The sequence below is a fragment of the Belonocnema kinseyi genome, chromosome 9 (assembly GCF_010883055.1).
Source record: "Belonocnema kinseyi isolate 2016_QV_RU_SX_M_011 chromosome 9, B_treatae_v1, whole genome shotgun sequence".
NCBI classification, from domain to species: domain Eukaryota; kingdom Metazoa; phylum Arthropoda; class Insecta; order Hymenoptera; family Cynipidae; genus Belonocnema; species Belonocnema kinseyi.
In genome coordinates, this window is record NC_046665.1 from 107,011,209 (window position 1) to 107,037,501 (window position 26,293).

A 26,293-nucleotide genomic window follows, 5' to 3' on the forward strand; every position below is an offset into this window, starting at 1 on the left:
AAGTTTTTTAGAGAAAAATCAATTTTTGGCTTGAAAACTCTAAAACTTGGATGAAAATTGTTTAATTCTTGCTTGAAACATTTTTATTTGTTTAAAATCCTACAGTTTTGTAAAAAAAATCACCTTTTTTGTTGAAAATTGGTTGAAAATTGTTATTTTTTGTTTGTCAAAAATTAATTTCTTTCACTAAACATTAGTTTCTTTGACTAAAAATTAATTTATTTTATTAAAAATTTATTTGACTAAACATTAGTTTCTTTGACTAAAAAATAATTTAGTTTACTAAAAATTTAACTTCTCTATTTGTGGTTCAAAATTCGTCTTTTTGGTAAAGAATTAATGTTTTTGGTTAAAAATTTGTCTTTTTGTTTGACAATTCATACTTGTAGGTTAAAAATTCAACTATTTTGTGGAAAATATAACTATTTTGTTGTAAAATAATTTTTTTGTTCAAATATTATTATATATAATTTGTTACAATATTATTTATCTTTGTTGAAAATTTAATTATTTTGTTACAAATTTTATTATTTTATTAAGAATTTAGGCATTTTATTAAGAAGTCATTTTCTACAACGAAAATTCTATTGTATTGTTGAACATTCACCTATTCGGGCAGAAAATTCGTTTGTTTTGGATTCATATTTAATTTTTTTTAATTTAATTACTTTGTTCAAAATTCAATTGCTTTCTTAAAAATTGAATAATATTGTTAAAAAGTAATTTTTTTGTAATCGAAAATGCAACTGTTTCGTGCAACATTCGTATATTTGGAGAGAAAATTCGTCTTTTTGGATGGAAAATTCATCTTCTTTTGTTGAGGATTTAATTGTCTTCTAAAAAATTCAATTATCACGTTAAAAATTCAACTATTTTCTTTAATAATAAAGTATTTTGATAAAGTCACATTTTTCTGTTGGAAATTCGATTGTTTTTGTTTAAAATTCGACTTTTTGTTGAAAATTTGTACTGGATTAAAAATTCCTTTTTTTGGTTGAAAATTTAATTTTATTCTAAAAAATTTAATTATTAGATTCAAAATTCAACAGTTTGATTAAAGATTCAATTATTTTGAGAAGAATTTAATTATTTTGTTCAAGATTCAACTCTTTGTTTAAAAAATTAATTATTTTGTTAAACCTATTTTGTTAAACCTCTTTTTATAGAAAATGCAAATGTTTTGTTCAAGATTTGTATATTTGAAGAGAAAGTTCGTTCTTTTAATTTGAAAATTCATCTTTTGAACTGAAAATTCATCTTCTTTTGTTGAAAATGTATTTTAAAAAATTGCATTATTTGGTTGAAAATTCAACAGTTTAGTTAAAGATTCTATTATTTTGTTTAAAATTGAAGTATTTTGTAAGTCGAAAATTCAACTGTTTTTCATGAAAATTTAATTTTCTTCAGCAAAATGTAATTATTAGGTTGAAAATTTAACATTTGAGTTAAAGGTTCAATTGTTTTGTAGAAAATTTAATTGTTTGTTCAAAATTCAACTCTTCAGTTAAAAATTAATTTATTTTGTCAAACATTAGTTTTTTTTGTTGCTGCAATTTCAAATTTCGGTTAAATAGTCATGATTTTTATCTAAAATGAAACTGGTTTGTTCAACATTCGTTTATTTGGAGACAAAATGCGTTCTTTTGGATTGAAAATTCATCTTCTTTTGTTGAAAATTTAATTGTCTTCGAAAAAATTCAATCATTAGGTTGAAAATTCAACAGTTTAGTTAAAGATTGAATTGTTTTGTTGAAAATTACAGTATTTTGTTATCATGTTTGTTGAAAATTCATCCTTCTAGAATGAAAATTCATTTTTCATTATAAAAAGTTGTCTTTTTTAATTAAAAATTCGACTATTTGCTTAAAAATTCATGTTTGTAGGTAAATATTCCAGTATATAGATAAAAATTCAATTATTTTGTTGAAAAATTAATAATTTTATTGAGAATATAAGCATTGTTTTATGAAGGCTTTTTTTAAGAATGAAAATTCCACTGTTCTGTTGAACATTCATCTATTTGGACAGAAAATTCGTTGTTTTGGATTTAAAATTCTTTTTTTTTTGTTTGTTGAAATTCAGCTGACTTCCAAAAAATCCCAAAAATAAATGCAAATGTTTTTGGTTGAATTTAAGTCTTTCTTGTTTAAAAATTCGACCAATTGCAAAAAAATGAAATTTTTAAGTTGAAAATTCAGTTGAATGTGCAATTCTAAAACAGTTTAATCTTTGAGAATATTCCAAATTTTAGGACCATTTTGCTGTTAAATAATTCAAAGTTTCATATTAAAAGCCTTGATAGTCAGTTTTGAATTTAATAATTTTAGATGTAAATATAAATCAATTTCGAATTAAAAAGTTGAAAATTGTACAATTAAAAAAATTAAATCAGATCATAGAAATATCCTTTGTATTCTTTATCTTAATTTTTTATTTGTCCGATTTTTAGCTAAAGATATAAACAAATAAGTAATTTCAAATTAAAAAAATATTTGATTCGAAAATTTCTAGAATGAATAATAATTCTAAAGAAAGATTTGAAATTAAAGAATTAAAGATTGAGTTTAGCAATTAAAAAAGTATTGATTTTTAAGCAATTTAAATTTACTTGAAATAATTGAAATTTGAAAGGGTTTGAGTATAAAAAAGATTTAATATCACAATTTTTGGTGCCTACATTTTTAACGTTCCCCATTTAAAATTATTATTTATTCCAAAAGTTCTTGTTTTGAATAATTCAATTCAATTTTTTCATTTTAGGAAAAGTTTGCTAATCAGATGTAATGTTAATTTATAATTTTATTATGTAATAACAATTAAAAATTCTAGCATTTTAGATGTATTACCTTTGAAAGATTCAATTCAGTTTTCAAAATTAAATTGTCAAATTTTAATCGTCTAGAATTTAATATAATTCAAATAAAAAAGTTTTCAATATATAATTATTTAATTTTGAACACGTTTAACGATAAAGAATACAATTTCAATTCCTCTGAATTTTAAATGAACCAATCTCCCAAAATTTGAATATAAAAAATATTCAATTTTTAACTTTTTGGCATTGTTTTGCAATTAGAAGTTAAATTATTTTTATTACAAATGGTTGAATCATCCTTGAAAAGCTGTAAAATTTCATTTCAAAATCTTGAGAAATCTAAAAGTGGTTTTAAATTTTTTCAAATTTAAAATAATTTTAGAAATTTTTTTCGGAACTTTTAAATATATTTTAAAATGAATTGATTTTTTTCGACAAATTTTAGAAAATCCTTCAAATTGAAAGAAAAATCCTTCAAATTTTAATTCATAAATAACAATAAAACACTTATTATTTATAGAAAAAATTAGAGTAATTTTAAGAGATACTTAAGAGATTTTAAGAAAAATGTTAGAAGTGATGAAAAAATTTTTTTAACTCTTCGTTTAAAATACTTGAAATCATTTCAAGTTTTTAATTAATTTTTAATCCTTTCAGAGCCTCTAAATATCTTTTAAAATTATTTTTTAATGTTTAAAAAAATTAATAAAAATAATATATCAACAAATTTATTTATTAAATTTAATATAAAAAATAATATGAAGGAAGACCTAAAACTTTGAATTAAAAATATTTTATTGATGTATTATTAAAATTTTTATTTAAAAATAAAATTATCGGAATCAATTATATATTAATTTCAATTTTTATTAAGACTTTCGAATGGAAACCATTAGAATCTGGAAATTCTCAGTTTTTATACTGAAACTACAGATCCATTTTAAAAATAATTTATATTTTTATATTTACATTTGATAAAATAAAACTTTTTTTAATCAACAATTTTCAACTTCAAATGCTTTTAATTTTTAATTTTCTGAGACCGGGAAATGACCTGGAATTTATTTCTTGGCCGGGAATTTTGCAAATTTTTAGAAGAAAAATCTGTCCAAGTTTGATTTCAATACTTTTAAAAATAATTATAAATTAAATAATTTAAAAAATAATTATAAAAACTTTGAAGTCGAAAAATTTTGATAAAAACAGTATTATTTTATCAACTGTAAATATAAATAAATGAATAAATAATTTTCCAAATGGATCTGCCCTTTAAGTATTAAAAACTGAACAATAATTTTTTTGATAAAATGATTCTAAATTCGTTCAAAGTTTAAGAATTTCCAGATTGTTACTGTTTCAATTCGAAAGTCTCAGGCATTAAAAAAATACGAAGGTGAGATTCAAACTTTATAAACTATTTTCAACTACAAAAATAACTTGATAATACGAGATTCGTAATGAAAGGCTTTTATTAAATTAAAAATATTTTTTCAGTCCAAATTATTCACTTTTTAACCATTTAATTTGACATTTTATTTAAAATGTTTAATTTTTGAGCCAAATTGTTGAATTTTTACGCATAAATTACAATTGAAAACTTATCATTTGTAATAAATCTTGAAATGATATCAAGCAGTTTAAATGAAGTTTGTGAAATTTTTTCAGCACTTCTAAAAATATTTTAAAATTAATAGAATTCTTCCTACAATTTATGGAATCTCTGAAATTTCTTTATAATATTCTGTTGAATTAATTTTTCAAAATGAAAAATCATTTTCAATTTTTCTAGGAATATTAAGAAAATGTTTTTATTCCTTTGGAACCTTTCACAATTCTTACGAAAAGTCGGAATTTTTTTCGGTAAAGTAATTTTGAATTTGAAAAAAATAAAAATAACTTTTAGATTTCTCAATATTTTGAAATAAAATTTTAAAGCTTTTCAAGGATGCTTAAACTATTTAAAATGTAAATAATTTAACTTCAAATTTAAGAACTGTACAGTTGAAGAAAATTTTAATTTTTACGTTTTTAATGTTTCTAGCCTAAAATAACTAATTAATATAATTTTGAAAATTTTGAAAGTCCATTGATTGCTCTTTAATTCAAAGCATTGAAAATATAAACTTTGATTTAGATTTCTGAAACTTAATATACATTTTTTAACTCTATAATTTATGAATGTTAACAATTCTGAATTTTGCAGGTTATCTGCATTTTATTTAAAAAATTTCAATTTATGCGTGTAAATTATTGAGCATTTGAATATTTTTTTGAATTAAAAAACTATTAAACTTAAATTTTAAAAGTTTGCAATTCAAGAGTTGGACTTTGAATGCTTTAATTTGTTGTTTATTTTTTATTCCTTCAAATGGAAAAATGTTGAGAATAGATTTCGATTTTTAAAATTTTATTGACCGCGAAAAATGTTTCCGAACCGGGATTTTTTTTCCCGATTAAAACGTTCACAATGGGTCTTTGAATATTAATCGTCAGAGAAAATAAAAAACTGGTTTGGAAAAAATCAGGGAATTTTAAAAATAAAATTTTGCGCTCGCCCTGTAAAGTCCATTTTCTGTTTTCAGGTTCACATTAGGATCGCGTCCCCACCTCTGAAATATCCCTGCTACATGGGAATAAATATTCCCACGAGGGAAGAACTAATTGCCAACAAACTGGACAGTGTAAAACTCGCAAAACACGTCGGTGCCGACAGTCTGACGTACCTTTCCGTTGACGGTCTCGTCGAGGCCGTCAGACATGGAATGGACAATCGTGAGTCGAGTTACATCGGCCATTGCAGCGCCTGTTTAACCGGAGAGTATCCTGACGAATTGCCCGGAGACTTGGATTGGTGAAAAAAGGAAAATTTTTACGACACTTGAAGCCTCGACTTCTCAGGAACTTTTTTTTTTTTTAATCTAAAGACATTTTGAGTCGTCTTGGACGACACGATACTCGTTACGCCACTTTTTATGAGAGAGCTACTCATATTTATTGTAAATATTTATCAACCTTTTAATATGTGTTTTTACTCGCACAAACCATCGAGTAATTACAATTTTTTTAAAGAAAATGACTAGCGCGAAATCTTGGGATTTGATTCAATCTGAAATTTTATGCAGCGAGTTCCAAGAGCGAATCTTTTTAATATTAAACTAAAATACGTTTTAGTTGGATTTTTTATTGTAAATCTTAGTTTTAGACATAATTATCTTACCTATAGAAAAAAAATGATTTTATACACAACTTTTACACGAGTTTCTTATAGAGTAAAAGTCTTTGGGACCGTACATAAATTATCTAACGAATTGTACGTAATTTTTTATTTTTTATTATCCTTGATAATTAATATTTATATACCTGCATTTACTCTTGTAATATTTTTAACATGGTAAATTATACAAATGGAATAAAACAGTATTTCAGATACAAATTTATTAATTAATTTTAAACAAAAATATGTCTTTTCGACTATAAAGGATGGCTTTTTAACAAAATAATTAAATTTTTAACAGAATGGTGGAATTTTCAATCTAAAAAGATAAATTCCCAACAAGAAAATGATTTTTTATTAAAAAAAAAAAAAAGAATAATTTTCAACTAAAACAGGTCAATATTAACGAATGTAAAAGTTACATTTTCAGATAGGAAAAAAAAAACTTTTCTATGAAACAATGAAATTTTCGATCAAAGCCTTCAATAAAAAAATTAACAATGTAGTTTAACTTTTACCCTAATAGTCAAATTATTAATTAAAAAGATTTTTTTAATAGTTAAACTGCCAACCAAAGAGATGAATTTTCAATTAAAAATATAATCCTTTAACAAAAACATGATTTTTTAACAAAGTGATTGAAGCAAATCTTTTAAACAAAATAGTTTAATGCTCAAGCAAAGAAGAATAATTTTTTATCAAAAAGTTGCATTTTCCTTAAAAAAAAAAGTCATTTCTACTAAAAGAGATGACCTAAATAGATCAATTTTTAAAATCAAAAAGATACATTTTAAAGAAAAATAGTTGAAATTTTTTTTAACAAAAAAAAATAAAAATTCTCTACCAAATAGTTGAATTTTTATCCAATAAAGATGAAATTTGTTGTAAAACAGCTGAATTTTTAATAAAAAACGACCATTTTTTTCGTTAAGTTGAACTTTCATTCATAAAAGATTACAGTTCATTTTTAAACATCAAAATATAAAATTTAAACAAAAAAGAAATTTTCTATGAAACAGTTAAATTTTCAAAAAAAAGTCGAATTTTAAATAAAAAAGTATGAATTTTTAAATCAGAAAGATACATTTTCAACAACAACAAAATAGTTGAAATTTCTGTTAAAAAAAAAACAAAAATTCAGTTGACATTCCTCGATCAACATATGAATTTTTAAACAAGGAATAAGTTTCGACGTAAAAAAATGGAATTATCATTACAAAAAAGATGAATTTTTAATAAAAAAAGAATGACTTTTTAACAAAATTGTTGAATTCTTTACCAGTTACATTTTTATACAAAAAAGATTAAATTTTTCTTAAAACAGGTGAATTTTTATTGAACAAAAAAATATGAATTTTTAATAAAAAACGATCATTTTTTTAAAAGTTAAACTTTCATCCAGAAAAAAATTTCAATTCATTTTTTAACACCAAAATATAATTTTTAAACAAAAATTACATTTTCTGTGAAATAATGACATTTTTAACAAAACAGCAGAATTTTGAACCAAAAAGTGTGACTTTTTAACAAAATTGTACAATTTTCAATCAAACAGTTGCGCTGTTATTCGAGAAAGATGAAATTTCTCTTAAAACAGATTAGTTTTTATTTGAAAAAGATTAATTTTTAACAAGAAAATAGTTGAAATTTCGGTTTAAAAAAAGGTCAGTTCGTATTTTACGATCAATGTATGAATTTTTAAATCAGAAATAAGTTTCTGCGAAAAAATAGACTTTTCAATCCAAAAATACGACTTTTTAACAAAAATAGTTACATTTTGTTCCAAAAATATGAAATTTCTCGTAAAACAGATGCTGTTTTATTTGTTTAAATCGCAAAAATAATTTAATTTTCATCCAAAAAAGATTCCAGTGGCCTTTTTCAAGATCAAAATATGAATTTCTTAAGAGCAAAAAAATAAGTTTCTTCGAAAAAACTGATTTTTTAATTCAAAAAGACGATTTTTTTCAACTAAAAAGTATGAATTTTCATCGAAATAGTTGAATTCTCTACCAAATAGTTGCATTTTTATTCATTATGAATGTTTAATAAGAAAAATTAATTTAAAAATCCAGAAAAGATTTCAGTTCTCTTTTCAACCGCAAAACATTAAATTTAAACAAAAAGTATATTTTCTAAAGAGTAGTTAAATTTTCAACAAAACAGCAGAATTTTCAACTGGCAAGTTAAACAGTTAAATAAAAAAAAAACATTTTAAAAAATGGTTACATATTGATTATTTTTATTAAATTTTCAATCAAAAAGTTCCATTTTTGTTTAAGAAAAATAAAAATTCTACTAAAGCAGATGAATTTTTAAACCAAAAAGTCAAATTTTAAACAAAATGTTGAATTTTCACCCAAAAAATATTTCAATTGACTTTTAAAGAAAAAAATATGAATTCTAAAGAAAAGTAAATTTTATAGGAAATATAGTTTAATTTTCAACAAAACATTTTCATTTTTATCAAAGAAAGGTGCAGTATTTCTACCAAAAAATATGAACACTTTTAAATCAAATAGACATATTTTTAGAAAAAATGGTCTTTATCCAAAAAATATTTCACTTGACTTTTCAAGATCAAAATATGAATTTTTCAACAAAAAAAAATTAGTTTCTACGAAAAAATTGAATTTTCAATTAAAAAAGACGAATTTTTTCAACAACAAAAAATGCATTTTTAACAAAATTTTTGAACTCTACCAAATATTTGCATGTTTTTAAAGTTTTTCTGTTAAAAAAGATTTTTCAATACAAAAATATAAATTTTCAACAAAAAGTAATTTTTTTATGAAACAGTTAAATTTAAACAAAAACAGTAGAATTTTCAACCAAAAAGACGAAATTTTTCAACCAAAAAGGATGACTCTAACAAAATAAATGCATTTTTATCGAAAAAGATGCAATTTCTTTTCAAACAGATGAATTTTTATTTAAAAAAAAAAACATCCAAAAAATAGTTAAATATCATCCAAAAAAGATTCCAGTTGACTTTTCAAGATCAGAATATGAATTTTTTAACGACAAAAAAAATGAAATTTTCAATCCAAAGACGAATTTTTTTTACAAAAAAGGATCAATTTTAATAAAAATATTTAAATTCTCTACCAAATAGTTGCATTTTTATCCAAGAAAGATTTCAGTTTATTTTTCAACACCAAATTATAAATTTTAAACAAAAAGTAAATTTTCGACGAAATAGTTATATTTTCAAACAGAAAATATCAATTTTTAATAAACCAGTTAAATCTTAAACCAAACAACTGTTTTTTTTTCAAGATGAAACTTTTCTTAAAACAGATGAATTTTTAATAAAAAAAAATATATATAAAAAAATTTAAAAAAGTCTTCAGTTGTCTTTTCAACGTCAGAATATTAAATTAATAAAAAAATTTCTAGAAAATAGTTACATTTTCTACAAAACAGCAGAATTTTCAACTGAAGATTTGCATTTTTATCTAAGAAAGATGAAATTTCGTCTAAAACAGATAAACTAGAAAAATATTTAAATTTGAATTCAAAGAAGATTCCAGTTCACTTTCCAACATCAAAATAAGAATTGGAAATAATAAGTTAATTTTCTGCTAAATAGTCGAATTTTTAACGAAAAATCATGACTTTTTAATAAGATTATTAAATTTTGTACCAAACAGTTACATTTTTACTCAAGAAAAATTAAAATTCTACGGAAACTGGTGAATTTTTAAAGCAAAAAGATTTGAATTAACTTTTCAACACGATTTTTAAACAAAAAGTAAATTCTCTAGAAAATAGTTGAATTTTTCAACAAAACATTTGCATTTCTATCAAAGAAAAATGCAATATTTCGAATTTTCTACTAAAAAAGATGAACTTTTAAATCAAAGACACATTTTTAAAAATAATTGTTATTGTCCAAAAAGGATTTCAATTAACTTATCAGCAACAAAATATGAATTTAAAATAAAAGTTTAGTGTTGTATAAGAATAGTTGAATTTTGAACTGAATAAGATGAATTTTTAATAAAACAGTTGAATTTACAACCAAAAAGAATGTCTTTTTAAGAAAATTATTAAATTTCCAACGAAATAGTAAAATTTATAACTAAAAAAATTAATCTTCAGGAGAAAGTTTTTGCAAAAATTACGTACATGAGTAAAAAATTGTCAAACCCCTTGAGCTGTCACGTAATTTAAGTAGGTCCCTTTTGTACTTTAGCTTAAAGACTTACCATTTTTATATTAAAAAAAAAAACAGCCATCAGAAATCATTTTATTATAAAAATAAAGTCAGTCTTTTAAACTTTTTAGATAATTAGTTCTTCCTCCTGTCCCTCCTCTTCATCCTGATGAGAAAGTCCACTCATCTTTTTCAATTCCTCAGCTAATTCCTTCATTTTCGCCTCGCGTCTCGCCTTCTTCTGCAGTCTTTTTGCCATCGAAGAATACTCGTCGCTCAAAAAATGCCCCGACTGCTCATCCTGGATTTCGTCCGTAATCACTTCCGCTTCTTCGACCTCCGATTCGGTCACATCTTCCAGAGGTTGGAAATCTTCATAGAGCACACCGGAAGTATCAGTTTCCTGGGGCGTTTGTTCAGAGTCTGACAAAATACTCGATATTTCTCGCAACAAATTGTCGGTAGAAGCTTCCATTTCCGTTTTCGGCTTTATCCGTTTCCGTTTCATACTCTCCCTTTGATATTTGGAATGATTTTTTTTGCGAGCCGGTTTTAGCACTTTTACGACGCCTCTATTCCGGGGAATGCCTTTTCCGGGACTGATGCCTTCTCGGGAAGTGGAAGGTCCGGGAAATATGTGCTGGTCTTGAGAGGATTGTCCGGCTTCTTGATCCTCGTAATTTTCCGTAGGTCTTTCGGCAGTGTTTCTCAAAAATCGTTCAAACTCGTTCATTTCCGGATTGCTGTTACTCTCCGAGACCCTTGGGTTTTCTTCTGGGTTCACTGAGCCGAAAATTAAGGGATTTTCCTCGTCGGAATCGGAATTTAGCTCGATGCCTTGAGCTTTTTTCTCCTTACGGAGCCGTTGTTTTTCGAGATAGGTATTTAGTGCGTTGATTCTTTCGCCGCGAGCGCCCGCCCAAAAAGCCAAAGCTACAAATTCAAATACAAAATCTTCAATTCTAGAGAAAAGTTTAATTTTTAAATAAAAAATACCCATTTTTCACCAAATAGTTGAATTTTCAACCAAAAAAATTATTTGTGCACAGAATAAAAAAAAAAAATTCAACCGAAAATAGGAATTTTCATACAAAAAGATTAATTTTTAAACAAGAAAAAACGAATTTTCAACAAAATATCTCTTTTTATAACCCAAGAGCTGATTTTCACTAAAAATATGAATCTTTCACCAAAAAAATTAATTTTTAACAAACAAGTTTGAATTTTCAACTAAAAAAGTTAAATTTTCAAACTAAAAGAGAATATTTAAATACATGAATATAAAGCTACTTTTACTAATTAAGAATCATTGTTATTCAATTAGGGTGGCCGTTTTAATCGACGAAATAAATTCCCGGTTCGCATTTTTCACTTTCAAGGAAATTTAAAAAATGGAACAATAAAGCTAAGAAGTTTTCCACTTGAGGTAATAAAAACTGAGCTGCAAATGAAAGCACTCCAATTGGAACTGTTAAATTTTGAACTTTTAAAATTAAAAATTGTTGTTCTCAAATGCTCAATAATTTACTTGTATAAAATTAAAGGTACTAACATTTTTCAATATAAAAAAATATAAATCCACGATATCATTTTCAATACTCTAAATTGACAAATCAATAAATTAAAATTTTCAAAATTATATAATTTTAAGAAATTTTTAGCTAGAAACATCAAATTTTCAAAAATTTAAATATTTTAACTGAACATTTCTTAAATTAGAAATTCAATTATTTTCTTTACCAAAATAGTCTAAACATCCTTGGAAGGTTTAAAATTTTATTTCAAAATCTTGAGAAATTTAGAAGTTGTTTTTAAGTTGTTTTAAATAAAAAATTATTTTGACAATCTTTTCAGAACTTCTAAATATCTGTCAAAATTAATTGATTTTTTTTTACAATTTTGAGAAAATCCTGCAAAATTTTCAAAAAAGATTCTAGAAGATTTTAAGAAAACTTTCGAAAATTTGCATGATAATTTTTAAACGTTTTAAAACTTCTATGTCAAACAATTCAGTTAAGGACTCTTTACTTTTAAATATTTGGTTTCAATTTACTTGTCTTAAATAGAAATTAAAATATTGCTAAATATTGAATGATTAATCTTTTTTTTCTAATTAAAAATTCGTTTTTGTTGACTTTTTATTACTTAAAGTACAAATAAATTAAAAAAAAATTATTTATTAAATCAAAATGTTTTTTTATCCAAAATTCTCAACATCAAAGGCTTTTATTTTTTTATTTGTTCAAGTCTTTAAGAAAGATGTTTAAAATTCTTTAAATTAAAAATGTAAGCTTAGAAATAAAAATTTGAAATGGAAAATTTTCAAAGTAAAAAAATGTTGAATTACACATTGTAAGATAAATAATATCATAATTTAAAAACATGACAATTCCAACCAAAGTAATTTTTCAACCGAAAAAAGGTTGATTTACTGCCAACGAAGACGAATTTCCACTAACGTTCAAGAATTCTGAACCAAAAATTTGTATATTTAACTAAAAAAGACGAATTTTTAAACAAGAAGATTAATTTACTACTAAAAGAGACAAAATTTCAATCAAATTCAAGAATTCTCAACCAAAAGGTTGAGTTTTCAACTAAGAAAGATGAATTTTTAATAAAATTCAAGAATAACCAACCAAAAAGTGGAATTTTTAACTATAATGAAGAATTTGTTGACAAAAAGATTAATCTACTACCAAAAAAATACCAATTTCGAATCAAATTGAAAAGTTCTTTACCAAAAAGTTGATGTTTCAACTAACAATAGATGAATTTTTAAACAAAAAGATTAATTTAGTACCGAATAAGAAGAATTTTCAATCAAATTAAAGAATTTTCAAACAAAAAGTTAAGAATAAGATTTTTTAAATTTTTAAGAAAGTAGATCAACTGTAGAATCTACTTTTTAAATTTTTAACAAAAAAAAAGAAAGGAATTTATAAACAACAAGATTAATTTACTGCCAAAATAGGAGAATATTCAATAAAATTCAAGAATTCTTCACTAAAAAATTGAATTTTCAACGAAAAAATTATGCATTTTCAAACAAAAAGATTTATTTACCATAAACGAAGACAACTTTCAATAAAATTCAAGAATTCTCAACCAAAAAGTGAAATTTTGAACTAAAAAAGAAGATTTTTTAAAGAAAAATATTAATTTACTAAGAAATAAAAAAAACATAAATTTTCAATAAGATTCAAGAATTCTCAACCAAAGAGTTGAAGTTTTAACTAAAAAAGACGGGGTTTTAAACACATTAATTTACCACCAAAAAACACAAATCTTTAATAAAATTCAAAAATTCTCCACCAAAAAATTTAATTTTCAACTAAAAAAGACGAGTTTTTAAACGAAAACATTAATTTACTACCAAAAAAAGACAAATTTTTAATCAAATTTAAAAATTCTCAACCAAAAAGTTGATGTTTCAACTAAAAAAGATGAATTTATAAACAAAATGATTAATTTACTACAAAAAAGAAGAATTTTCAACTATAAAATTATGCATTTTCAAACAAAAAGATTTATTTACCATAAACGAAGACAAATTTCAATAAAATTCAAGAATTCTCAACCAAAACTGGAATTTTTAGGGAAGACATTTTTTTTTAATTTTAAGAAAGGAGTTCAACTTCAAAATATAGTTATTAAATTGTTAACGAAAAAGATGAATGTGTAAAGAAAACGATTAATTTACTACCAAAAAGATGGATTTTTTAATAAAAACAAAGAATTCTCCACCAAAAAGTTGAATTTTCAACTAAAAAAATATATCTTTTAAACAAAAAAATTTATTTACTAACAAAAAAAAGACAAATTTTCACTAAGATTCAAGAATTCTGAACCAAAAAGTGGAATGATCAACTAGAAAATAACTGCTAAAAAAAATATCAATTTACTACAGAAAATACCAAATTTCAATAAAATTTAATAGTTCTTAACCAAAAAGTTGAAGTTTCTACTAAAAAAGGCGAATTTTTAAACAAAAACTTTAATTTACTACCAAAAAAGACAAATTTATAAACAAAATAAAAAATTCTCAAACATTAAAATCTAGTTGTTAAATTGTTAACGAAAAAGATAAATTTATGAACAAAAAGATTAATTTACTACCCAAAAAGATCAATATTTAATCAAATTCAAAAATTCTCCACCAAAAAGTTGAATTTTCAACTAAACAAAAATTAATTTTTAAACAAACAGATTAATTTGCTAGCAAAAAAAGACGCATTTCCAACAAAATACAAGAACTCTAAACCCAAACGTTGAATTTTCAACAAAAAAAGGCACTTTTAATAAAAGATTACAATTTCTAACAAAAAAGATGAATTTTTAAACTAAAATTTTGAATCGATAACGAAAAAATGCATTTTCAAAAAAATAGTTCAAGTTTAAAACCTAGTTTTTAATTTTTTAACCATAAGTAGAATTTTTAAACAAAACAATTAATTTTTTACATAACAGACGAATTCTTAACGAAATTCTAGAATTCTGAACCAAAAAATTGATGTTTCAACTAAAAAATATGCATTTTTAAACAAAATGATTAATTTACTACCAAAAAAGAAGAATTTTCAACTATAAAATTATGCATTTTCAAACAAAAAGATTTATGTACCATAAACGAAGACAAATTTCAATAAAATTAAAGAATTCTCAACCAAAAAGTGGAATTTTAAACTAAAAAAGAAAATTTTTAAAACAAAAACATTAATTTACTAAGAAATAGAAGAAAAACACAAATTTTCAATAAGATTCAAGAATTCTCAATCAAAGAGTTGAAGTTTCAACTAAAAAGACGGGGTTTTAAACAGATTAATTTACCACAAAAAAAAAATCTTCAATAAAATTCAAGAATTCTCAACCAAACAGTTGAATTTTCAACTGAAAAAGGTAAATTTTCAATAAAATTCAAGAATTCTCAACCAAAAAGTTGAATTTTCAACTATAATGAAGAATTTTTAAAGAAAAAGATTAATTCACTACCAAAAGAGACCAATTTTTAATGAAATTCAAGAATTCTCAACCAAAAAGTTGAATTTTCAACTATAATGAAGAATTTTTAAACAAAAAGATTAATTCACTACCAAAAGAGACCAATTTTTAATGAAATTCAAGAGTTCTTTACCAAAAAGTTGATGTTTGAAGTAAAAAAAGATGAATTTTTTAACAAAACCCAAAAAAATTCATCATCTGGAAACGTAGAAAAAACGCGAAAAGACCCTTTGAAAATTTTTTACTCCATTGAAAATACCTTTGAATTTGTTTAAATGCCCTCAAATATTGCAAATCCTTTTAAACTTTTTAATGTTCTTGAAAATGCCTTAAAATTCTTTTAAAAATACCCACAAATCTTTCCATCCCTTTTAAATCCCTTCAAAAAGCTCTTGAAAATTTCTTGGAATTTTTTAAAATATCTTAAAATATTTTAAATTCTATGGAATCCCTTCAACTGATTGAAATCTATTAAAAATTTCTTAAAATCTGTTGAAATAGACTAAAACATTTGTTCTAAATTCAAAAAATTCAGAAATAGGCGTAGACTTGAATTCATTGGTGGTTAACGCATGGATTAATTAATTGAAAAAAGTAACTAAAGTGCTCTTTTTATTACAAAAGTGACTTTAAAATTCTTTAAAATATTGTAAAATACCTTAAAATATTTGAAAATCTTTTGAAAATCCGACGAAATCGGTCAATTCATGTAAATTAATTCTTTGAAATCTATCAAAAAATTATAAAATCTCATCAAATTATATAAAATCTGATAATATTTCCTGAATTCCTGAAAAATTTCTGAAAATAACTTGAGAGCTTTTAAAATCCCTTTAAATTATTTAAATCCTCAGAAAACTTATAAAATCCTTTGAAATTTTTTAAAATATCCTAAACCCTTATAGATTTTATAAAATTGTTCCATATCTTTCGAAATTCTAATAAATTCTGGCAAATCCCATGAAAATGTTTCTAAATTGGGATTTAAAAAAAAAAACCTGAAATCCTTTGGAATCCCTTCAAAATTTTGAAATATATTTAAAATTTCTTGAAATCTTGGAAAATTGCTGTAATTTAAAAAAAAATATCTAAAATTTTAAAAATCCTATGAAATCTCTTTAAATTATTGTAATTTGTTAACAATTTAAGAAGCCTTTTTAAATTTACTAAAATCTTTCAAAAGAATTCAATTCAGAAATAGGTATAGACCTGAATTCAATAGTTAATTTATTAAAGAAAAATTAATAAAGTAATCTTTTTATTTGAAATAGCACCTCATAGAAATTGCCAGAATTATGCAAATTTTTTTCAAAATTTCTGACGTTCCCTGATAAAAAATGCCCTGATTTTCCCTGATATTTCCCTGAAAAAAGTAAAGCATTTTTGTTAAAGGAATATACCTTCTTCTTGATATTTTGGAGGAACTCCAGCTTGTTTGATAGTCTCAAAATTTGGTATACAATCACTGTGTTCGGAATCTCCTAAAACTTCTGTTCTGGGTGTGACAAAAACTCTTTGCATTTTTAAAACCTTTCTCGTTTTTGTCATATATTTAAGAGTCGGAGCCACTTCGAATACAGGATCATCGACTGTGGCATTTTTATCCTTTTCAAAAAACATATAGGTTCCGATTGCATCTTCGTACGTTCCCTCGTAAAACTAGATAAGCAAATAAATATTTTTATTGTTACTATTATATGTTCCATATTGAATTTTATTCGAAATTCATTGAATTTTTAAAAGTAAGCAATCATTTTGGAACAAACATTTGCATTTATAAACAAATAGTTGAATTTTCAACACACAGAGACAAATTTTCAATCAAATGGTCGAATTTTTTAAACAAAAAGGAATCAACTTCAACCTCAAAAAGTTCCATTTGAAGCCAAAAGTTGAATTTTCCAACGAAAAAGATAACCTTCCAACAAAAAAATTTAAGTTTCAACAAACTAATTATATTTTTATCAAAATAATTGAATTTGTAATTGAATAGTTGAATTTTATAACTAAGAAAGATGAATTTTTAATGAAATTTAGGAGTTCTTTACCAAAAAGGTGATGTTTCAAGTAAACAGATGAGTTTTTAAAGAAAAAGATTAATTTACTATAAAAAAATACAAATTTTTAATAAAATTAAAGAATTTTCAACCAAAAAGTTAAATATACAATTTTTTAATATTTAAGAAGGATCAACTATAAAATCTCTTGTTAAATGTTTAATAAAAAATATGAATTTATAAACAAAAAGATTAATTTACTACCAAAAGAGACCAATTTTTAATCAAATTCAAGAGTTCTTTACCAAAAAGTGGATGTTTCAACTAAAATAGATGAATTTTGAACCAAAAAGATTAATTTACTACCAAAAAAGAAGAATTTTCAATAAAATTAAAATATTTTCACCCAAAAATTGAGTAGAAATTTTTATTATATTTTTTTATTTTTAAGAAGGTAGATCAACTGTAAAATCTACTTTTAAAATTTGTAACGAAAAAGATAAATTTATGAACAAAAACATTAATTCACTATCCAAAAAGATTAATTTTCAATAAAATTCAAGAATTTTTCACCAAAAAATTGAATTTTTAACTAAAAAAGACGAGTTTTTAAACAAAAACCTTACTTTACTATCAAACTAGACAAATTTTTAAGTAAATTTAAAAATTCTCAACTAAAAAGTTGAATTTTCCACTAAGAAAGATGAATTTTGAATAAAAATCAAGAATTTCCAACCAAAAAGTTGAATTTTCAACTATATTGAAGAATTTGTTAAAAAAAAAGATTAATTTACTACCAAAAGAGACCAATTTTTAACGAAATTCAAGAGTTCTTTACCAAAAACTTGATATTTCAACTAAAAAAAGATGAGTTTTTTAACAAAAAGATTAATTCACTACCCAAAAATATTAATTTAAAATAAAATTCAAGAATTCACCACTAAAAAATTGAATTTTCAACTAAAGAAGACGCATTTAAAAAAAAAACATTAATTTTCTACCAAAAAAGACAATTTTTTAAACCAATTAAAAAATGCTCAACCAAAAAGTGGAATTTTCAACTAAGAAAGATGAATTTAAAAAATAAAACGAATTATTTACTACCAAAAAAGTCAAATTTTCCATAAAAATAAAGAATTCTCAACCAAAAAGTTAAATTTTTAGGAAAGAAATTTTTTTAATTTTTAAGAAAGGAGTACAACTTCAAAATGTAGTTATTAAATTGTTAACAAAAAAGATTAATTTACCACCAAAAAGAGGAATTTTTAATAAAATTAAAGAATTCTCCACAAAAAATTTGAATTTTCAACTAAAAAAAATATATTTAAAAAAAAAATTAATTTAATACTAAAACAGAAGAATTTTTAACCAAAATTTGAATATAAACAAATTATTATTTTAATTCTTAAGAAAGGAGATCAACTGTAAAATCTACTTTTGAAACTTTTAACAAAAAATATGAATTTATAAACAAAATTATTAATTCATTACCAAAAAAGAAGAATTTTTAATGAAATTCAAGAATTCTCCACCAAAAAATGTAATTTTTAACTAAAAAAGACGAATTTTTAAACAAAAACATCAATTTACTACCAGAAAAGACAAATTTTTAATCAAATTGAAAAATTCTCATACAAAAAGTTGAATTTTTTTAACTAAGAAAGGTAATTTTTCAATGAAATTCAAGAAGTTCCAACCAAAAAGTTAAACTTTCAACTACAATGAAGAATTTTTAAACAAAAAGACGTATTTTCAATATAATTCAACAATTTTCAACTAGGAAGTTGAATTTTTAAGAATGAATTTGTTTTTAAATTTTTAAGAAAGTAGTTGAACATTAAAATCTAGTTGTTAAGTTGTTAAGGAAAAACATGAATATTTAAACAAAAAAATTAATTTACTACGAAAAAATATCAATTTTGAATTTAATTTAGGAGTTCTTAATCAAAAAGTAGAAGTTTCAAGTAAAAAAAATCGAATTTAAAAATAAAAAGAATTATTTACTATAAGAAAGACCAATTTTTAATAAAATTAAAGAATTTTTAACCAAAAAGTTGAATTTTTAGGAAAGAATTAAACAAAAGTAAATTTTAAATTAAGCAGTTGAATTTTTAACAAAATGATAGAAATTATAAACCAAAATGATTTAACTTCAACCAAAAACAGTTGCATTTTCAAACTAATAATTTAATTTTTTACAAAATAGTCTAATGTTACCCAGAAAATACGAATTTTTAATAAAAATAGACGAATTTTCAACAAAATAGTTAAGCTTTCGACCAAAAAAGATAATTTTTTAATAAAGTGCTCGAATTTTTCAACCAAAATAGTCCATTTTTCAACCAAAGAAATGAGTTTTTAACTAAAATAATGAATCTGCAACCAAAAAATTAATTTTGAGCAAAGTAGTTACACATTGAACAAAAAAAAAAAATTTCTGAAAAACAGATTAAATTTTCAATAAAATAGTTTAACTTTTTAACCAAACATTGATAATTTAATAACAACTAAATTAATTTTCAACAAAATAGTTAATTTTACAACCGGAAAGTTCCATTTTTTAACCCCAAAGAGATGAATTTTTTAGTAAAATAACGAATCTGCAACCAAAAAATGTGTTTTTATGAAATTAGTGAAACTTTCAACCAAAAACACGAATTTCCTACAAAAAAGGCGAATTATCTATAAAACAGTTGAATCTTCAATCCAAATAGACGAATTAAAAAAAAGCAGTTAAAGTTTCGACTAAAAAAGATGAATTTCCAACAAAATGCTTGAATTTTCAATAAAATAATTTAATTTTTAACCAAAAAGTTGATTTTGAATCAATATAGATTAATTTTTAATCCAGAAAGAGGACTTTTCAAAGAAATAGTAAAACTTTCAACAAAACAGTTAAATTGCCAACAAAATATTTATATTTCAAAAAAAAAAAAATTAAATGTTGAATCAAGTAATTAAAAATTACAATAAAAAATATAAGATTTGATATGTCAATGTCAACCATAAAGTATTTTTATTCGAAATAAAAAAAGTTGAATTTAACAAAAAAAGACGAAAAAATAACGTATTTTTAACTAAATAGTTGAATTCTCAATCAATTGGATGAGTTTTTATTCAAGAAAAATGATTTTTAAACCAAATAGTTGATTGTTTAACTAAACAAATTTTTTTGAACTAAAAATGAAATTATCTAATTTTCTGTTAAAAAATTAATTTTTATCCAAAAGAATGTATTTTTAACGAGTTGAGCTTAACCAAAAGGACGATTTTCTAATCAAATAGTTGAACTATGAACCAAAAGGAAGAAATTTTCAACATGCAAGATTATTTTTTTCACCAACAAGATTTTTCTACCAAATAGTTAATTTTTTTACCGAATTTAATTTAAAACATAAATCTTCAACAAAAAATGGAATATTTACATTTTTATATTCAAAAATTAATGGACTAAGGAGATGAATTTTCAATTAAAATTACGAATCATAAAAAAAGTGAATTTTCAACTAGAGATCAACATTCAACCTAAAAAATAATATACCAAACTGTTGAATTTTCAAGTCAGAGACACATTTTCTCAAAAAAGTTCAATTTTCAATTTAAAATATAAATATATAAATATAAATATATAATATAAATATATAATATAAATATAAATAAGGAAGAATTTCAAACCAAGAAAATTAATTTTTTAAATATGGAACAGTTAATCTTTCAACCAGAGATGAATCTTCAAACAAAAAAAAAATTTAACAAAGCAGTTCAATTTTCAAAAATAGTTGCATTTCTAAGCCAAAAAGATAAATTTTTTGTACAAAAGATTTCAATTTTCAAAACGAAAATAAAAATGTTCAACTTAAATGATGAATCTGTAAAAAAAAATTAATTTAACCAAGGAGTTCATAATTAATTCTAAAACATGAATTCATAATGAAGAAAATTAATTTTCTACAAATAAAAGGCTTCATTTTTCGACCAGAGGTGAATCTTCAAACAAAAAATCATTTTTAACGATTTTAAACGTAATAATTGTGATTTTCCGTAATCCCCCCCCCCCCCCAATTTGGTAACGTAATTTATGGAAAATCGTTCATTAAAAAAAGATTGATAATTAAATCTGCATAAGGAGAAAAAATTTAATATTTTAATTGCGAAAATAATATGAAAGGGTTCAAACCTAACCTTTCCATTAACCTGCATAATCGGATTTTCTGTATCAATTCCAATCATATCAAGTTTGAGTCTTTCATTGCTAAACATATTGTTCTCGACGCAATTTGGAAATTCTACGTAAACCAAAATTTCTTCTTCATCCTCTGGCAATTCCTCATCTTCAGAAAATTCATCACCTTCGTACATTTTTGTCTTTTTCCCTCAACAAAATATTGAACTTTAAACTTTCTCTATTTTTACTGAATACATTAGAGCCATTAAATCTGGGATATTTCCGACGATATATTACTTTTTATAGTAAAAAGGTATTTTGAAAAATTAAAAACACTTGTTTATTTATAGCAAAAAAACAACAATAGCGGTAAGAGCGGCATGTATGTGCAAACCAGTGCAGCCAATCTACCTAATTTTTAATCTTTTCGTATTGCACAGGCGTCGCATCGGCAACCGGATTGGTTGACGCTGGCGCGCTTATTTGAAATAACTAAACGTGTAAGTCAATTTTAGGCCTTGCAAATAAACGATCGATTTTAAATTTAAAGAAAGAAATACGTTGTTTTATCATAAATATCAATTTGAAATATTTTATAATATCTTTAGGCAGTCTACAATTATTATTTGTTGTCAGCAATTGATTTCCATATTAATTCATTTTAAATGAGCGCGCCAACTCTAAGGGACTCAGACTGGCCACTAGTGAAAAACTTAAACACGTTTGTGTGATTTTGTGCCTTGGATAGACCACGTTTTGTTCCGTTATGGTAAGCTTATTTTTTAATTTTTTGTTATAGGTGGATTTTGATTTCAATAAATTATTTACATGCAAAATAATATAACGAAGAATCCATTTTGTTTATGTCCTATTGATTAGCAATGTTGTTTACTGCTCTTGCAGGAAAAATGCTTTTCTAACCTCAAATTTTATTTCTGAATCTTAAGTTTATGTTTAAGCGGTTATAAGCTGTGCAGAGTTCGTTTTTCAGTATTTTAGATATTTTCAGAGTTTTTATAAACAGTATTTTCATTGTTCTGCATTAATAACAAAGTAAGCAGAATTTTCATTCTTTTGACAACAATAATTGCAAAAAATAACACCTTTCTAACCTCAAATGTTTACACTTAATCTCTTAAATGTTTTTTACATTACACATTTTCAATTAAAAGAATTTTAAAATGCACTGTATTTCTAGTATTTCAAATTGAACAATAATTTCTTGATTTTGCAGGACGATTATGATTCTTTCCAAAATTAACAATTTTCAGATTTCAACTTTAAAAATTGAACTGTTTCAACTCGAAAGCCTTAGTAATTAATAGATTCTAAAGTAAACGGTTTTATTAAATTTCAAATCCGATAAAAATATTGTTTCAATAAAAACTTTCTTTTTTAACCCACGCAATTTGAAAATTTGTAATGGAAGAAAAGTAGCAATTTTCCACTAGTTAAAAATGCTTGACAGTTTATTTTAAATGAGCAATTACAAATTAAATATTTAAAACTAAATGATTTTAAAAGGAATTGTTTGAAACAGAAAACCTTCAATCGTAAAAATTTCAGAGAGTTAAACTTAAACTTTGAACGTTGCAATGTTAACTATAATTGTTATGCCTTAAAACGACTTATTTGTGAATGAAATTGTTTAATTATGGTGTATCTCAAAGTTAAATAATTAATTCAAATCTAATATTTAAAAAAATGTAAACAAAAACGAATTTTAACGAATAAATAAAAATGTAATAATTATTACTTTAGAGAAATTTTAAGTACGTTACAGAGATATTTAGAAGTTATGAAAAGATTTTTAAAAAATTGAAAACTTGAAATGATTTCAAAAAATTTTAAACAAAATGTAGATCATTGAAGATTTTGAATATGAAATTTAGAAGCTTCTTAAACATCTTAAGAGAATAGAAAACGATAAAAAAAATTATTACGATTTTTAAAATACAATTACAAGTTTTGAAGAATTTTCAAACATAATTTAAAATTTGTCAATATTTCAAAAAGTATAAAATAATACCTAGATATTTGAAGATTTTTAATGCAAATTTTCAGGCTATTTAAGAATTTTAAGAGGTTTCAAGATAATACGCAATTTTTCTCAAGATTCTCGGGAAAATTTAGAGTAATTGTTCATTTTAAACAAATTTGAAAGGATTTTTTTGAGAGCGTGCCATTTTTTTTCTAATTGCAATATTAAATTGAATATCATTGATTGTTTATTTGTAAAAGTTGCTTCATATTGCTATATTTAACTATTTTTTAGAAAATTAGTGTTTTGTTTGTTTAAAATTAATTTTTTTAATGAAAATTTAAGTCTTCTGTTTTTGGTTAGAAATTTATCGTTTACAGGAAAAATTCTAGTATCTGGTTAAAAATTCATGTCTTTTTTTGAAAATTCGTTTTTTGTAGTAGAAAATTATTCATTTGTTTGAACATTAACCTTTTTGTTAGAAATTCAACTGTTTGTTTGAAATTTTTTCTCGGCCGAAAAACTCATTTGTTTTAATGAAAAACATCTTGGACTAAAAATGATTGCTTTTCCACTTAAAATTCAACAATTCCCGCTGAAAGTTTGCTTATTTTGTTTAAAAATGTTTTTTTTTTTGTTGAAATACTTATTTTTAACTGAATATGTAACTATGTATTTCAGTTAAAGATTCCATCATTTTAGATAAAAATTCCTCTCTTTTGTTAAAAAATAATTTGATTAAAAATTTAACTTGAAAATGTGCTTGAAAAAATTACTAGTTAAATCTATAATCTAGTTAAATATTCATCATTTTAGTTTAAAATTATTTTTTTTCAGCTTAGAATTGAACTATTCCATTTTTGGTTTGAAATTGATAATTTTTTAGTTTAGAATTTAACTATTAGGTTGGAAATTGATCTTTCTTAGTTAAAAATTCATCTTTTGGGTTTAAATTTCGTGTATTTTGTTGAAAATTCGAATTTTTTGGTATAAAATAAATTTTTTGTTGAAAATTAAAATCTTTGGTTAAAAATGACAGTGAATTTATTTCTTGCTTGGGTATTTGATGAGTTTTCAGAAAATAAATCTGCCTAAGTTCGATTTCAACACTTTAAAATAATTAAATTATAGTCTTGAAAATTTAAACAATTAAAAATTAAAAGCATTTGAAGTTGAAAATTTTTCATAAAAAAACTGTTTTATTATAAAATAATATATAATATTTTTTTATATAAATAAATAAATTATTCTTAAAATGGATCTCTACTAATCTGAACTCTTTATTGGACAAAACGATTGTAGATTCGTTAAAAATTTGAGAATTTCCAGATTGTAACTGTTTCAATTCGAAAGTCTTCATAAGAATTGAAATTAATATATCATGTATTCCGATAATTTTATTTTTAAATAATAATTTTCATGATTTATCTACAATATTTTTAATTCAAATTTTTAGGTGTTCCTGTATAGTTTGTTCATATTAAATTGAATAAATAAATGTATTATTATTATTATTATTTCTATTTATTTTTTAGCCATTAAAAAATGTAAACGTGTGTTTGAAACTTCATAAACTATTTTCAACTTAAAAATAACTCCATAAAAATATATTTGTAATTAAAGGTTTTTATTAAATCAAAAATATTGTTTATGTCTAAATTATTCAATTTTTAACCCAAAATTTAATTTGAATTTGTTTAATTTAGAAAAAGAATAGGTTTTAATATTTAGCAATATTTCACTGTTCATTTAAGAAGAGTAAATTGAAACCAAATATTTAAATGAAAACAATTTGAAACTGAATAGTTTTAAATGGAAAGCTTTGAATCTCTAGAATTTTGAAGAGTTTTTAAACTTTTAACGTTACAACAACGAAGTGTTTTAACATTTTTTTCATAACTTCTAAATATATTTCAAAATTAATCGAATTTTTCCTACAATTTTTGGAAAATTCTACGAATGAAAAAAATCCTTAAAATCTTCCAGGTTCTTTTTTGATAATTTTTGTAATCTCTTAACATCTTTTTCAACTTTCTATTACAATAACACTCTGTTTAAATTATTTAAAATCATTTCAAGTTCTAGATTTAATTTTGTATCTTTTTTAAACTTCTAAATATCTCGTAAAATTACTTTAATTTTTTTTATAAATAATAAATGTTCTCTTGTTATCTATAAATTCATATTTTAAGGATTTTTTTGTCAATTTGTAGGATTTTCTAAAAGTTTTAGAAAAAATTCAATTAATTTAAAAATATATTTAAAACTGCCGACAAAAATTTCAAAAATTATTTTTAATTTGAAAAAATTTAAAACCACTTCTAGATTTCTCAAGATTTTGAAATGAAATTTTAAAGCTTTTTAAGTATGCTTAAACTATCTGAAATAAAAATAATTTATTTTCTAATTTAAGAATTGTTCAGTTAAAAACAATTTATTTTTGAATTTTTAATGTGTCTGGCGTGTAGCTTAAAATTACTTAAAATAATATAAATTTTGCAGTTTATTTAAATTTCATGCGCATCGATTTCCAGGATTTGAGTAGATACTCCGACAATAGATCAAACTTGAATAATTTATTCGTAAAATACATTTTTGTAAAAATATTTTCTCTATTTGTTTAATTACCTAAATTTTACAAACTGAATTTTATTAAAACAGATGTTTCTAGATTTATAAACTACTTTTAAGATTATTTTAAAAGTTTTGATTCAACATTTTACGATTAGCCAAACTCAACATTATTTTTTTATTTAAAGCCCTTTTAATTTTAATTTACTTCCATTATTTCTTGAAATACTTTTATTTCTTAAACTTCATTTATATCATAGATTAATCACTACGAAAAATAATGGTTCGGCACAATAATCAATTACCGGATAATCTTCCGCAACTCCAGAATTTGATCAAGCGCGATCCAGAGTCCTACAAAGAAGAAGTAAGGAAATTTTTGCAATCTCT

At 22.9% G+C, this 26,293-nt stretch overlaps 3 protein-coding genes across 4 annotated transcripts in view; 2 read left to right on the forward strand and 1 right to left on the reverse strand.

Annotated features, from left to right (window-relative positions):
- LOC117179499 (amidophosphoribosyltransferase-like) overlaps positions 1–5,729 on the forward strand; it is a 47,951-nt gene extending 42,222 nt beyond the window's left edge. Inside the window, exon 8 of the mRNA XM_033371367.1 lies at positions 5,398–5,729. Within this exon, the coding sequence (XP_033227258.1) occupies positions 5,398–5,670 (273 nt within the window). The 3' untranslated portion in view covers positions 5,671–5,729. The remainder of the gene's footprint in view (positions 1–5,397) is intronic.
- Positions 5,730–10,077: 4,348 nt separating this feature from the next.
- The window catches only part of LOC117179568, a 76,568-nt gene continuing 60,352 nt past the window's right edge, over positions 10,078–26,293 (reverse strand). The window contains exons 1-3 of one of the 2 annotated variants that reach the window (XM_033371500.1): positions 21,369–21,741; positions 16,590–16,848; positions 10,078–11,121 (exon numbers count right to left, since the gene is read on the reverse strand). In XM_033371500.1, coding sequence (XP_033227391.1) covers positions 10,316–11,121; positions 16,590–16,848; positions 21,369–21,545 — 1,242 coding nt within the window. In that variant the 5' untranslated portion in view covers positions 21,546–21,741 and the 3' untranslated portion in view covers positions 10,078–10,315. Of the gene's footprint in view, positions 11,122–16,589; positions 16,849–21,368; positions 21,742–26,293 lie in introns of those variants that run through there. The other variant, XM_033371501.1, reaches the window with a different exon arrangement.
- LOC117179566 (protein SDA1 homolog) overlaps positions 22,073–26,293 on the forward strand; it is a 54,548-nt gene continuing 50,327 nt past the window's right edge. The window contains exons 1-2 of the mRNA XM_033371498.1: positions 22,073–22,120; positions 26,164–26,270. Of these exons, the coding sequence (XP_033227389.1) occupies positions 26,184–26,270 (87 nt within the window). The 5' untranslated portion in view covers positions 22,073–22,120; positions 26,164–26,183. The remainder of the gene's footprint in view (positions 22,121–26,163; positions 26,271–26,293) is intronic.